Source organism: Somniosus microcephalus, chromosome 4 (assembly GCF_052327205.1).
Source record: "Somniosus microcephalus isolate GS21.2 chromosome 4, FLI_Smic_1.0, whole genome shotgun sequence".
Lineage (NCBI taxonomy): Eukaryota > Metazoa > Chordata > Chondrichthyes > Squaliformes > Somniosidae > Somniosus > Somniosus microcephalus.
The window spans coordinates 248,149,103-248,163,502 of record NC_140990.1 but is presented as its reverse complement, the minus strand read 5'-3'; the positions used below and the strand labels follow the sequence as shown (position 1 = coordinate 248,163,502).

Sequence of the window (14,400 nt, the reverse complement as noted above, 5' to 3'; positions counted from 1 at the left end):
TGTGGGGCCCCCCGTGTTCAGGGTCAGTGGGGGGGGGGGGGGGGGAGGTGTGGTTACCTAATTTGACAGACTGGGGTCTGTTTGTTAGGAAGTCCAGGGTCCAGTTGCAGAGGGAAGTGTTCACGCCAAGAGTGTGGAGTTTGGTGGCCAGCTTGTTGGGGACGAGTGTTGAATGCTGAGCTGTAGTCTATGAACAGCATTCTGATGTAGGTCTCTACCATCTAAGTGATTCAGTGCAGAGTGTAGAGCAGTTGTGATTGCATCCTCCGTTGATCTGTTTGCACGATAGGCAAACTGGTGTTGGTCAAGAGAGGCGGGAACACTGGCTTTGATGTGAGCCAGGACCAGTCTCTCGAAACACTTCATTATGATGGGTGTGAGTGAGACAGGTCAATAGTCGTTCAGGCACGTCACAGCCGTTTGCTTTGGCACAGGAATAATGGTAGCAGTCTTGAAGCATGTAGGGACTACTGCCTGGGCCAATGACAGATTGAAGATGGCGGTGAAGACATCAGCCAGCTGATCAGCACATTCCTTGAGTACCCGTCCAGGGATGCTATCCGGTCCAGCAGCCTTTCGTGTGTTCACTCCGCGTAGAACACCCCTTACGTCGGAGGTCGACAGAGTGAGCACCTGGTCTTCCGGGGGTGGCAAGGCTTTGGTAGCCGGCTCCCTGTTGTCCCTGTCGAAGCGAGCGTAGAAGTTGTTAAGCTCCTCTGGAAGGGAGGCATCGCTAACCGGGGGGGCTGGTGTTTTTGCTCTTGTAGTCAGTGATGGACTGGATGCCTTGCCACATGCGCCGGGGGTCCGAGTTGTTGTGGAAATGATCCTCTATCCGCAGTGTCTGTTTCCTTTTGGCAGTCCTGATACCCTTTTTTAGGTTGGTCCTAGCTGCACTGTAAGCCGCCGCGTCGCCAGATTTAAATGCTGCGTCGCGTGCTTTCAACAGCGAGCGGACCTCTCCGTTCATCCAGGGTTTCTGGTTGGGGTATGTCCTGATATTTTTATGGGTCGTGACGACCTCGACGCAACTGTTAATGTAGAATAGCACTGTGGATGCATATTCCTCGATGTCATTATGGGCAAACATGCCCCAATCAGTGCGTGATTGGCGTGTAAAGTTAAGGCACATGGGTTTGGGGGCAAGGTATTGACTTGGATAGAGAACTGGTTGGCAGATAGAAAGCAAAGAGTTGGAATAAACGGGTCTTTTTCCGAGTGGCAGGCAGTGACTAGTGGGGTACTGCAGGGATCGGTCCTAGGACCCCAGCTATTCACAATATATATTAATGATCTAGACAAGGGAACTAGATGTAATATCTCCAAATTTGCAGATGACACAAAGCTGGGTGGGCATGTGTGCTGTGAGGAGGATGCCGAGAAACTACAGAATGATTTGCACAGGTTGGGTGATTGGGCAGAAGCATGGCAGATGCACTATAACGTGGATAAATGTGAGGTTATCCACTTTGGTATCAAAAACAGGAAGGCAAATTATTATCTGAATGGCAATAGATTGGGAGAAGGGAAAGTGCAACGAGACCTGGGTGTCCTTGTGCACCAGTCGCTGAAGGTAAGCATGCAGGTGCAGCAGGTGGTTAAGAAGGCAAATGGTATGTTGGCCTTCATAGCAAGAGGGTTTGAGTACAGGAACAAGGATGTCTTGCTGCAGTTGTACAGTGCCTTGGTGAGTCCACATCTTGAGTATTGTGTGCAGTTTTGGTCACCTTATCTGAGGAAGAATATTCTTGCCATGGAAGGAGTTCAGAGAAGATTCACCAGGCTGATACCTGGGATGGCAGGAATGACGTATGAGGAGAGATTGGGTCGATTGGGCTTGTACTCGCTGGAGTTTAGAAGAGTGAGAGGGGATCTCATTGAAACTGATAAAATTCTGGCAGGACTGGACAGACTAGATGCAGGGAGGATGTTCCCGATGGTCGGGGAATCCAGAACCAGGGGTCACAGTCTAAGGATAAGGGGTAGGCCTTTTAGGACAGAAATGAGGAGTAGAGGCCAATTCATTAAATATATTCAAGAAGGAGTTGGATATATTTCTTAAGACTAAAGGGTTCAAGGGGTATGGGGAGAAAGCAGGGACCGGGTACTGAACTTGGATGATCAGCCATGATCGCATTGAATGGCGGAGCAGGCTCGAGGGGCCGAATGGCCTACTCCTGCTCCTATCTTCTATGTTTCATTCCCCCTCATCCAACCCACTTAACCCTTACAGTTTAACAGTAATTTCTGGCATTCCATTAGTTGTGACTTTCAGATGTGACAAAATCATGAAACTGCAAGAGTCACAAACAGGAAGGGTGAAATAGACACTATGGGGTCGATTTTATCTCAGGTGCGGGGAATTGGCAGGTTCCCCGAATTTAGTGATTCCGACACGATTGTAAATGGGTTTGAGAGATTGATGCAAATTTAACACAATTGGCCAATTGATTTCCAACGTGTGGGAAGCCTTGGCAATTGAGTATTTCCAGTCAGAAAGTCACAGAATATGACATCATCATTGCTGCTGCTTCCAAGGTCCACAGCAAGCCTTGCTTCCTCTGCAGGCTCCCAAACTTCACCATTAAAATGGTACAGGAGCCTGCAGGAGCAACGGCCAGCAGGAGGGCCAGATCTGCCCCAAATTTAATGAGGGTTCACTCCAGGCATTACTGGATGGTGCTAGGGCCCACAGGGAAGTCCTGTTCCCTTCTTCAGGGAGGAAGAGGCCTCCCAGTCAGACCAAGGCTGTGTGGCTACAGGTGGCAGGTCAAGTCAACTCCTTGGGGCTCACACGAAGAACGTGGTTACAGTGCAGGAAGAGAGAGCTCACAATAAAAGAGAACAAGCGAGAACGGGAGGAGGGCCACCATCAATAGCCCACCTCACCCCCTGGGAGGAGGCGGTCCTGGAGATCGTAGGACTGGAGGATGAGGCGCAAGTGGGGGATGGACGAACAGGTGCATCACAGCAAGCTGGTGGCAGAATAGTTTTCCATCTCTCTCATTGACATTGCATGAGTTGCTGATAATGATTCTGAAGCTATAACAGATGGACCTATGATCATCTGCAATATGCATGTAACCTTGACCTCACATCTCTAACTCTTTCCTTCACTCCCCCACAGGACCATCGAGAGCCCCCGTCCCCACTGTCCAGGAGGAAGAGCCTGAGTTTCCAGACTCCTCAGAGGAATCTGCAACCTCTGAGGGCGCAGCGTCAGCAGAATTCAGCACACCCAGCACCAGCGCAGACACTCACACCTCGGTGGGACCTTCGGGACATAGAGTAGTGTTGTCACCTGGTGTACCACAGCTCACAAGTGAGCATCAGCAGATTGTGGAGACAGGGACAGCAATGGAGGGCGCTAGTCGGAGGGCGCAGGACTCTGCCAGCTGCATGTCGACCCTCTGCCTCTGGGTCCATCCATAAGATCAGCGGGGCTGGAACTCCAGGAACAGATGCAGGAGTCTCTTGCAGGTTTTGTCTCCAGGGTCAATGTGAGTGTGGAGCGAATGGAGGAGTCCATAGCGAACATGAGCAGAGCCTTTGTGGAGTCATTGGCGCATGAACGCATCACCATGGAAAGGATGGCAACCTCCATGGAGGAGATAAGTCGCCAGGGTATGGAAAACATGGCGAGTGCTCATAATAGAATGACATCTCTTGAGGAGCGATGGGCATCTATTGAACAGAGAAACCAGACCTTCATGGATGTCCTTCAGATACGGGTCCCCATGGCCCCCTGATGTGCAGCAAGATGCTCTCAAGCCACTTCCAAGCGCTGGCCCCTTCTGGCCTGTGCAGCTTCAGGTGGGTGAGCAGCAGCCTGGCGCTCCTGTTGCTGCTGCTGTTGTTGTTCCTGGTTCTGCTGGTGCTGCGGCTGGTGTTCGAGCTCATCTAATGCCCAGAAGGGAAGGAAATAAATGGCTCCCATGCTTCTAGTGTATGACTCTGTTGAGGAAGCGCTGAGTGAAGGTGGCAAGCGGGGTTTCCCAGGCGGTCACACTGGAGAAGTGTGTGAGGCTCCAACCTTCCACAGGTGTGGTTAGGCCTGGTAAAAGTTGCCCCAGACCGGAGACAACAAAGTCCTGCCACCTGTAAATGACTGATCAAATATCCTCTTTTATGTTGGGCCTGCAGCTGATAGTCAGCAAGCCAATAGTGTTCACGCCAGATTTCACAGGCGTGATCCCCACCAGGCGCGTTTTACGTGGGAAAAGGGTTATACGTGGGAAAAGGGTTAAACAGGCAAGCGCCTGTTAAAATGGGATTATAAAGGCCAATCAGTGCTGTTTAAGGGCCCTAAAGACCAGTCCCGCCTGTTGCAGGCAGGACTGATTCGGGTCAATCAGGCACACCTAGGTTAAAATGACGTGGAGGCAGGAACCAGGCCGGGGGGGGTGGGGTCCCGACCCCCAGATTTTGCGATTTTAACCCCCCGCCCGCCTCACGGCCCAATGAGAATCGAGACCTATATATGCTGTATTATCCTCTATCTATATCTCTGTGTGCAACACCACTGGAGAGCCACCTTTGTCCTCACCATTCTCGCCTTCATCAACACCCGAACTCTCTCCTTCCCATTCACATTTTATTCCACCAATCTCTTTCGTGTCCACTCACCACCAACTTTTCTGTTGCTTTCTACACTAACCTGTCACCATTTCCAATCACTCAACCCAAACTTCCGTTTTACTATCTACTTATCTCCATCAACCTGTTCCCATTCACTCACTAACTAACCTCTCCCCAGCCCCATTCTTTCCACTTCCTTCCCCTAAAATGTTATACTCGCCCACTACTCAATCCAAACTCCCCAAGTTTGCCCATCCACCCATCACATATCCAACTTCATAATCAAAACTCCAATATCATAGAATAGTACAGCACCGAAGGGGGCCGTTCGGCCCATCAAGTCTGCGCCAATATGATCCATCTCCATTTAAAACAAATCGTGCATCAACTTCTATGCCCAACTTCCTGCCTCACAACATACCCAGTTAGACTAATGTAAACACAACCTTCCCCCATGAACCACATTTTATATACAATATATATATAATATACGCACACACTATTTGACATGTCATAAGGATGCTTCTCGCCCTTATTTTTTTTAATAAACTGTATATTCTAGCAAAAGCATTTCCAAGATCGTGTTGGAGACAGATCACATGAAATAATGAGTTATAAAGAGCCTTCGGGTGTCATAATGGTCACAGTTTAAATATTAAACCTGTAGGACAAACAAATCCTTGTGATTGGGAAGTGGGAAGTGGCGGGGTGGGGGGCGTGGGAGAGCTGTGAAGTACAGAGATTTTCGCAAGTGCATTACGCTAAATTCAGTTGCATTGTGTCACCGATGATGAATTACCAAGTGCCCCTATCATAAGCTGTTGTTGTTTCTGATTAAAGAGATAGGAAGTGAAGCTATATAAATTGGAAAAGTAATTTGCCCCAAGAGAACTTGTGCCAATAAAACCTTTGTAACTAGTTTCACTAACATTTCAATAGTACCCAAGTTGAAATCCACATGTAAAGTTAGCACCATATAGACTTGTAATTGCATAATTGTTCTGCATAAGCAACAATTACCATTAGAAGATTTGTGCCACAGTTCTGTGTTACAGGAAGTGGTAAAAACAGGAACAAAGAAACAGCACAACTCGCCGACTACCGTTACAAAAAGAATAAATGCAGTTTGGTTGTTGGTAGTTAATTGTTAGAAGCACCATGAATTGGGAGAAATCTACAATTAATCCAAGTTCATTACTGGTTCATCTTCCCTTCACCCCATTCAGCTGGAATATTCCCTCACCATCGCTCAAATTCACCTCGGATATGAATGTTGTCTTGTCTACTTGTAGATATAGAATGTGAACTTCAGAATGTAGAACCCACTGCCACATGGGAGTGTTTGAGGCAAATAGCATAGACGTAGTTAAGGAGAAGCTAGATAAGACATGAGGGAGAAAGGAATAGAAGGATATGTTGATGGGGTGAGATGAAGTAAGGACTAGGAGGGTTGAGTGGAGCATAAACACCAGCATGGACCAGTTGGGCCGAATGGCCTGTTCTTGTGCTGTAAATTCGATGTCATTCTACGTAAGATATAGATGTGTAAGGTTAACAAAGGTGTAAATTTAAATATTATTTCAACATTCATCATCATGCAGCACCATAGTAGATACTTACATCTGTAATACATTAAATTTGTGATGCATATCTCTCACTCTTTATTTTGGACATCAGCATTCAGTGACACATAGTCACACCCACAGCTGCACCATTAGATGGAGGCTCATCCCCACAGCCACATCACTAATGCATCCTGAGGGAAATTCATTTTGCCTGACTTTCCATGGGCACAGACGTGGGATTGCCACTTCACAGATCACAGAAATCACAGAAACCCCACAGTGCAGATAGAGGCCAATTCGGCCCATCGAGCCTGCACCGACACATATCCCACCCAATCCCCGTAACCCCTACACCAACACATATCCCACCCTATCCCCGTAACCCCACGTATTTAATCCCCCTAACACTAAGGGTCAATTTATCATAGCCAATCAACCTAACCCGCACATCTTTGGACTGTGGGAGGAAACCGGAGCACCCGGAGAAAACCCACGCAAACACGGGGAGAATGTGCAAACTCCACACAGACAGTCGCCCGAGGCCGGATTTGAACCCGGGTCCCTGGTGCTGTGAGGCAACAGTGCTAACCACTATGCCACCGTGCTGCCCTTGCTGTGGATTACACTAAAGTTGATACTGTAATTGGTTTATCAAAGCTGTAGTCAAAGGCGCCGAATACCTCGAGTCTCTTCGCCGGGAGCAAGCGGAAGGAGAGCACGTCAACCCAAGTACCCCACCCACCCTCCCCTTCAACCACCGTCTGCCCCACCTGTGACAGAGACTGTAGGACCCGCATTGGACTCATCAGTCACCTGAGAACTCATTTTTAATGTGGAAGCAAGTCATCCTCGGTTCCGAGGGACTGTCTAAGAAGAAAAAGAATCTTTTTAATTAATTCAAACTCCCTTTCCCCTGTGAATGATAGTCTGACTCAGACTGTGTTTCTGCTGATATTTGCAGTATGAAGATTACAAAAAAAGATCTGTGACAACACTGGCACCATTAATTTGCTTCATTTTAAGAAGCCGCCTTCTGGGCTCAAAAGGCGTAGCTATACAATACATACTTTTAGAAATTAAATATTTGCTACATTCTTAATATTTATTGCATTTCCCTCTTTCACAAACTGCTCTGCTATTAAAGCAGAAGGCAACTGTAGTTGTAAGTGCTACAGTGGTCAGTGCTTGCTCATAGGTGCACTTGTTAAAAAGTGTAAAGCACAGCTCCTCCAACGGCTCAACTGGTTAAAAACACGTAGCTGAACAACACATACCAGAAGGTCCCAGGTATATGACCCAGTTTGAGAAGGTTCAGCTCATCTCAGTTGGTGTGGTACAACTGTCTTGAGTGCTCCTGGGCTGGGAAAGGAAAAGAATAAGCCAGTGTTTGTGAACTCCTTAAGTCCCCGTGTGCACACTGGGTGAGGGAACGGTCAGTCTTGCTGTGATAGCTCATTGTCAACAGGAACCAACTAGACTGATACATGCAGAATGGCCAGCTGTTCAAGGCATCAGAAGGGTACCAGTAGGAGGCAATGTTTTCAGGAGACAAGGAAGACTTGCATTTATATAGCGCTTTTCACAACCACCAGACGTCTCAAAGCGCTTTACAGCCAATGAAGTCATTTTGAAGTGTAGTCACTGTTGTAATGTGGGAAACGCGGCAGCCAATTTGCACACAGCAAGATCCCACAAACAGCAATGTGAAAATGCCCAGATAATCTGTTTTTTGTTATGTTGGTTGAGGGAGAACACCGGCCAGGACATCGGGGAGAACTCCTCTACTTTTCTTCAAAATAGCGCCATGGGATCTTTTACGTCCACCTGAGAGAGCAGACGGGGCCTTGGTTTAACGTCTCATCCGAAAGACGGCACCTCAGACAGTGCAGCACTCCCTCAGCACTGTACTGGAGTGTCAGCCTAGCTTTTTGTGCTCAAGTCCCTGGAGTGGGACTTGAACCCAGAACCTTCTGACTCAGAGGCGAGTGTGCTACCCACTGAGCCACAGCTGACACGAAGGAGAAGAAAAATGAGCAAAGAGTAAATTTTATTCTTTCTCTTCTGTCCTGATGATGTTGATTCTTTGCTGGGGAAGATTTCAGACACCAGATACCCTCTCTGCTACTGCACCCAGGTGGCTCTTATTCAGTGTAAATGCGTTGATTAACAAGCATTTTTTTAAGAAAGATGACAGAATAAGTAGTGTACATTTGAAAATATTATCGCCATCTTTAGAGTTTCTTGCACTGCAGTGAGGATCTCAAAATTGACCAGCAAAAGCATCAACGTTTTGGCCTGCCAGCTCCAGCAGTAAGACATCGGATCCACCAGTCAAGTAGAGCTCAGCTCAGATTCAATTGAGACCCCACCACAGTTGCCCAAGTTGCTAGTTTGTAGCTAGATGGGACAGCTATAACCAACTCCAGTACTTCCTTTGAGATGGGGGACAAACTGTCAGGATTCTTTGTCACAGCAAAAAAGGTGTCCATACAGTTGTGTGTCATGGAGCAGAGGTGAGGAACCTAAAAGAGGGCAAACAAAACAAAATGGATAGCTGAAAGAAAAACTAGGAAAGTCGCATCAGCTGATTGCAGCTAGAGCGCCAGAGGAGAATCTAGAACTGGCCTCAGCAGTCCTTAGTGAGGGGATGGGTGGGGAACAATTGGTCAGTGTTCCCATGATTGACCACCTTGTTCATACAAGAATAAACAGTGATTGTCAACAAGGGCCATTTGGGTGCGGTACCAGAGGGTATCGGGTGTCTGATATCATCACTGCTTTCCTACCTCCGCCTCTGCACTGAGCGACTTCTCATCCTTGGTGATTTCAACCTTCATCTCAATTCATTATGCTCTCTCTCCTGAGTTCACTACCCTCCTATCCTCCCTCAACCTCTCCCTCCATGTAAACTCCCCAACCCATATTCACACCCATCCACTCGATCTTGCCATCTCTCGTGGCCTCGCTACTCCCATCGTGTCAATCGCAGGCCATTTCTGACCATTTCCTTATATCTCTCACCACCTACATCCCCCCAACCTAACTTGCTTCTGTGTCTGCCCCTGGAAAAAAAACTCTCCCCCAACTCTTTAACAACTGCACTTCCGAAATCCCAACTGTCCAGCCTTTGGCCCTCCATTCACCACGGCATTTCTGCAGCTACCGATCTGCTCAACCACACCCTCATCACCACCTTTGATGCACTAGTCCCTATTAAAACCATTACTCTCTCTCACCCTGGACGTTCCCTCTGGCATGGCCCTCAACTTTGCTCCTTTAAGTCCAAGGGACGCAGACTTGAACGGATATGGTGGCCAACTGATTTAGCCATTCACTGCCGGATCTGGCTGGACCGCATAAAGCATTATCGGATCCTGCTTTCGTCTGCCAAAACTGCTCATTATTCCAAGATAATTCTGGAATGCAAAGATACACCCCGGCTTCTATTCTCTGCTGCTAACTGTCTTCTTAAACCCCTCTCCCCTGTCTCCACCATCCTCACCTCCAACAAGTGTGAGGAGCTCATGGACTTTTGCCTCTAAGATTGAGACCATCCGGTCTGGGACCTGTGTGAACAGGGCAAGCAACTAATCAGTACTGCGACATGGAGAGTCTGAACCAGGAAGTGCTGGTTAGAATATTTAATTCAATGCCAAATCATGTACAGAAAGCAAAATAAAAGAGGGAAAGAAGGATGGGATATTGAAAGAGAGAGAGAAAGCGAGAGAGAGAGATAAAAGAGACAAAGAAAAAGTTAAAAAAAATTAAATTATTTTTTTTAAATTTCCAACAATAATTAAAATCTGAAGGAATGGGACTTTGCACTTGTAAAAGTTAATTTTCAGTGCCAGAGAGGTAATTTGGCAGTAATTAAGACTCATTACCAATGTTCCCTCGAATTCTTTTCCCCGCGTGCGGTCCCTTTAACTGGCTGCGCGGCACATTAAAATTTTCACACATGCATGGTTATTTCCATTGAAAAGCCTGTGTGGGACCTCCAGACCATTGCATGGCTGCACAGCTTAGCAGCAACGTTGCTTATCACACCATTAAAAATTCACTTAGACTGGAATGGACAAACCCTAATTTTTTCTGGTGTGTTTAGTGGGTATCTATCACATACATACCCCAACTTCATACCCAGCCTCACTGTTTATTTTATCATGAAATCCGGGCCCTTGTCTTCGGTTCCTGCCACCAACTCTGTTCCCTAGCCATCAACTCCATCCCTCTCCCTGGCATCTGTCTGAGGCTGAACCAGACTGTTCACAACCTTGGTGTCGTGCCAAGATGAGCTCCGGCCACATATCCACGCCATCTCCAAGACTGACTACTTCCACCTCTGTAACATCACTGGTCTCCGCCCCTCCCTCAGCTCATCTGTTGCTGAAACCCTCATCCATGCCTTTGTTACCTCTAGACTTGACTATTCCAACACACTCCTGACCGGCCTCCCATCTTCCGCCCTCCATAAACTTGTACTCATCCAAAACTCTGCTGCCCATGTCCTAACTCGCACCAAGTCCCGTTCACCCATCACCCCTGTGCTCACTGACCTACACTGGCTCCTGGTCCGGCAACACCTTGAATTTTAAAATTCTCAACCTTGTTTTCAAATCCCTCCAGGGCCTCGCCCCTCCCTATCTCTGTCATCTCCTTCAGCTCTACAACCCTCTGAGATTTCTGCGCTTCTCCAATTCTGGCCTCTAGCGCATGCCCAATTTTAATCACCCCACAATTGGCGGCCGTGCCTGCAGCTGCCTAGGCCCCAAGTTCTGGAATTCCCTCCCTAAACCTCTCTATCCTCCTTTAAGATGCTCCTTAAAACCTACCTCGTTCACCTAGCTTTCGGTCACCTGTCCTAATAACTCCTTATGTGGCTCGGTGTCAAATTTCGTTTGATAATCACTCCTGTGAAGCGCCTTGGGACGTTTTACTACGTGAAAGGCACTGTATAAATGCAAGTTGTTGTAATGCACTAAGTTAACTTCATACCCTCTGAAGTGGCCTAGAAAGCCACCAAGATTGTAAAAAAATTCAATAATAGGAGAAAATCAGATTGGCCTATCTGCAATGAACCAGGCATTATCAGGTCAAGACTTAGTCAATCTCAGCCCAGTCGACCATGCAAAGTCATCTTCACTAATATCTCAAGACAGCAGTGGATTGCAGCTGGACATAATCATACTCAGAATCCTATCTATCAGCCAACATCTCAGACTCCTACATCCCATTCCAGGGTATGTCCCATCCTATTGGCTGGATAGATGCAGGAAAGGTGGGAGCACAGTGGTATACAGTCAGGTGAGATTGGGCCCGGGAGTTCTCAACATTGATTCTGGGCTGCATGAAGTTTCATGACTTCAGGTCAAGGAACCTTCATATAGATGAAGGTTGCCAGTGTGGCAACACTGGAGGCCATGCAAAGCCAAGCAAATAAAATAAACTCTTATTGGATCATATAACCTTTAATGCTGCTTTTATATCTCGGCACCGATGGCATGAGTCAGATGCAATCAATGGCAACATCAAGATAAACGTGACTGCCAAAAGTCTACTTGAAACCAGTAAACACCCTGTTGCAGCACCAACATGTTAATGGTAGTGTTGTCATGACACTACCAGTAAACTTCACCTACATGCCCTGTTCAAAGCATCACTGTGCACTGCAAAAAAAGCTCTTAAATGCAGCTGCTATACAGGAAGACCAACTGCTCAATCTACTGGTAAATGTAGGAGAGTGATGCAGTTAGGCTGCTTTCCAAAGTCTCCAGGCTCTGGTATAACATCTTTACATTAGCAACATAATGGCACATTAATGATATCATAAAGGGGTTTCCATCACAATACACCTGACAACATTCAGTCATCCTTACCACTGAGAATGTTGGAGGAGGAGGAGGAGGTGGTGGGGGAGGAGGAGGCATCTTCCGTATTCAATATGTACACTGGATAACCTTTCAAAATCCTACAGGATGAAAAACAATTACCATTTTAGAGACCCAATTTAATATATTTATATTGTTTTTGGTTTGAAGCATATGAAACAAATATACAAGTCAATTAATGAGCTGAAATCTCATGATCACTGGACAGACTCATAGGGGTATACTTTGCAACTTGCCGCCCAGGTATAAAACTGCCATTGCGGATAGGCTGCATGTCATAGAATCCGCCCAATTTTAATTTCCAAACAGTAAATAAAAAGTGGGTGGTTTCTATAATAAGAGGCTGATCCGCAACGGCAGTTTTACACCAGGCAGCAAATTGAAAATCGAACCCATAATCTCGACAATATCACTAAATGTACCCTATTCCAATGTTTAAGTTAAAAAAAAAAAATTGTTATAATGATTCAACATTAAAAGAAGAAAAACACAAGGGGGGGGGAGGGGGAGTACTATCAATTCAATTTTTTGAAAATATTTGTCTCATCAGATAACATGTTTTTGTTATCTATTTTTATTACATAGAAACATAGGAGATAGGAGCAGGAGTAGGCCATTCGGCCCCTCGAGCCTGCTCCGCCATTCAATGCGATCATGGCTGATCATCCAAGTTCAGTACCCGGTCCCTGCTTTCTCCCCATACCCCTTGAACCCTTTAGTCTTAAGAAATATATCCAACTCCTTCTTGAATATATTTAATGAATTGGCCTCTACTGCCTTCTGTGGTAGAGAATTCCACAGGTTCACCACTCTCTGGGTGAAGAAATTACAATTCAGACCTGCTATTTTGTGCTTATGCCCGTAAATCATCATAAAACAAGTTAGCAATATCAGTTGAGTGGCTGGGGTGAGGAAGGCACAACCCAGAGGCAAGGTGTTTTTCTATAGGGAGAGAAATACAAATCGGAGGCAAATCAAGTTGCTTCGTTTTAGCATATTTCCAAGGGCAACAAAATGGAGCGTCTTCGACGTATGCAGAAGTACTAACAAAAAATCATGTTCTCCTACAATTATACTTCAGTTTTTGAAACTGAAGATGGTGGAGAGTGCTTCCCCACCCAAAAACAGAGAGAGATATTCCTTCCATTAAAATATTCCTTCTCTTTTAAATACTTCAGTTACCATATATATAGTAAACTATAAGCTTGTAAATCATGAAAAGGTTTAATTATTGAAGAAGTTTATTAAAAATACATGCACAGGAACGTAAACAGTTTTTAGAAATCAGAAATACATTTATTGGGACAGAATTGACAAACCCTTTGTATGCATCACATATTCCACCCAAAATTGAATAGATTGAACAGCACGGTGGCATAGTGGTTAGCACTGTTGCCTTACAGCGCCAGGGACCGGGGTTCGAATCCGGCCTCGGGCGACTGTCTGTGTGGAGTTTGCACATTCTCCCCGTGCTTGCGTGGGTTTTCTCCGGGTGCTCCGGTTTCCTCCCACAGTCCAAAGATGTGCGGGTTAGGTTGATTGGCTATGATAAATTGACCCTTAGTGTTAGGGGGATTAAATACGTGGGGTTACGGGGATAGGGTGGGATATGTGTTGGTGTAGGTGTTACGGGGATTGGGTGGGATGTGTGTTGGTGTAGGTGTTACGGGGATTGGGTGGGATATGTGTTGGTGTAGGTGTTACGGGGATTGGGTGGGATGTGTGTTGGTGTAGGTGTTACGGGGATTGGGTGGGATATGTGTCGGTGCAGGCTTGATGGGCCGAAATGGCCTCTATCTGCACTGTGGGGTTTCTGTGATTTCTGTGAAAATGAGAAAATGTCAGTCAAAAAAACTCGGCAGCATTTATTGCTAAATGAATAATCCTTCGCCCATTTCCAAGCTTCTTTGCCACCACACACCACCAACACCTGTTCCCAGACTTCTATCAATGTCAAACTGAATAACCCGACATGTCTGGAGATGGTGCAGGTTAACTTGATTTCCAATTTGTGCCTCCCTTCCGGTGAAGGAGTATTGCCTCATGTCCCTCATTCCCAATAACCCTGAAGTGGGAAATTCAACGTGTTGACTTGTAATCTAGCAGCTTGGTTCCTTCGACCATGACGTTGTGCCTCTTTATATTATCCCACTACATCAAGATGCTGAAGGCCTTGCCTGCTTTCTTTTAAACAAATATATTTTCAACAATATCAGAAGCTTGTAAAAGTTTAAAAGTAACAGAATCCATAAAAATATATTCCAGTGAGGATGAAATTGCAGCCTTCCTCACAAATGGACCTTGGAAGCAGCACCTGCCACGGAATGATTTTAACCCCACTCTAAGTGCAAAACCCTGAACTTATAATA

General features: G+C 46.3%; 1 protein-coding gene across 3 annotated transcripts in view; it reads right to left on the bottom strand.

Annotated features, from left to right (window-relative positions):
• Positions 1 to 14,400, bottom strand: part of LOC147120347 (WAS/WASL-interacting protein family member 1-like) — a 123,774-nt gene that overhangs the window by 16,216 nt on the left and 93,158 nt on the right. For all 3 annotated transcript variants that reach the window (XM_085986145.1, XM_085986148.1, XM_085986147.1), the window contains exon 2: positions 12,020 to 12,111. In XM_085986145.1, coding sequence (XP_085842271.1) covers positions 12,020 to 12,070 — 51 coding nt within the window. In that variant the 5' untranslated portion in view covers positions 12,071 to 12,111. The remainder of the gene's footprint in view (positions 1 to 12,019; positions 12,112 to 14,400) is intronic.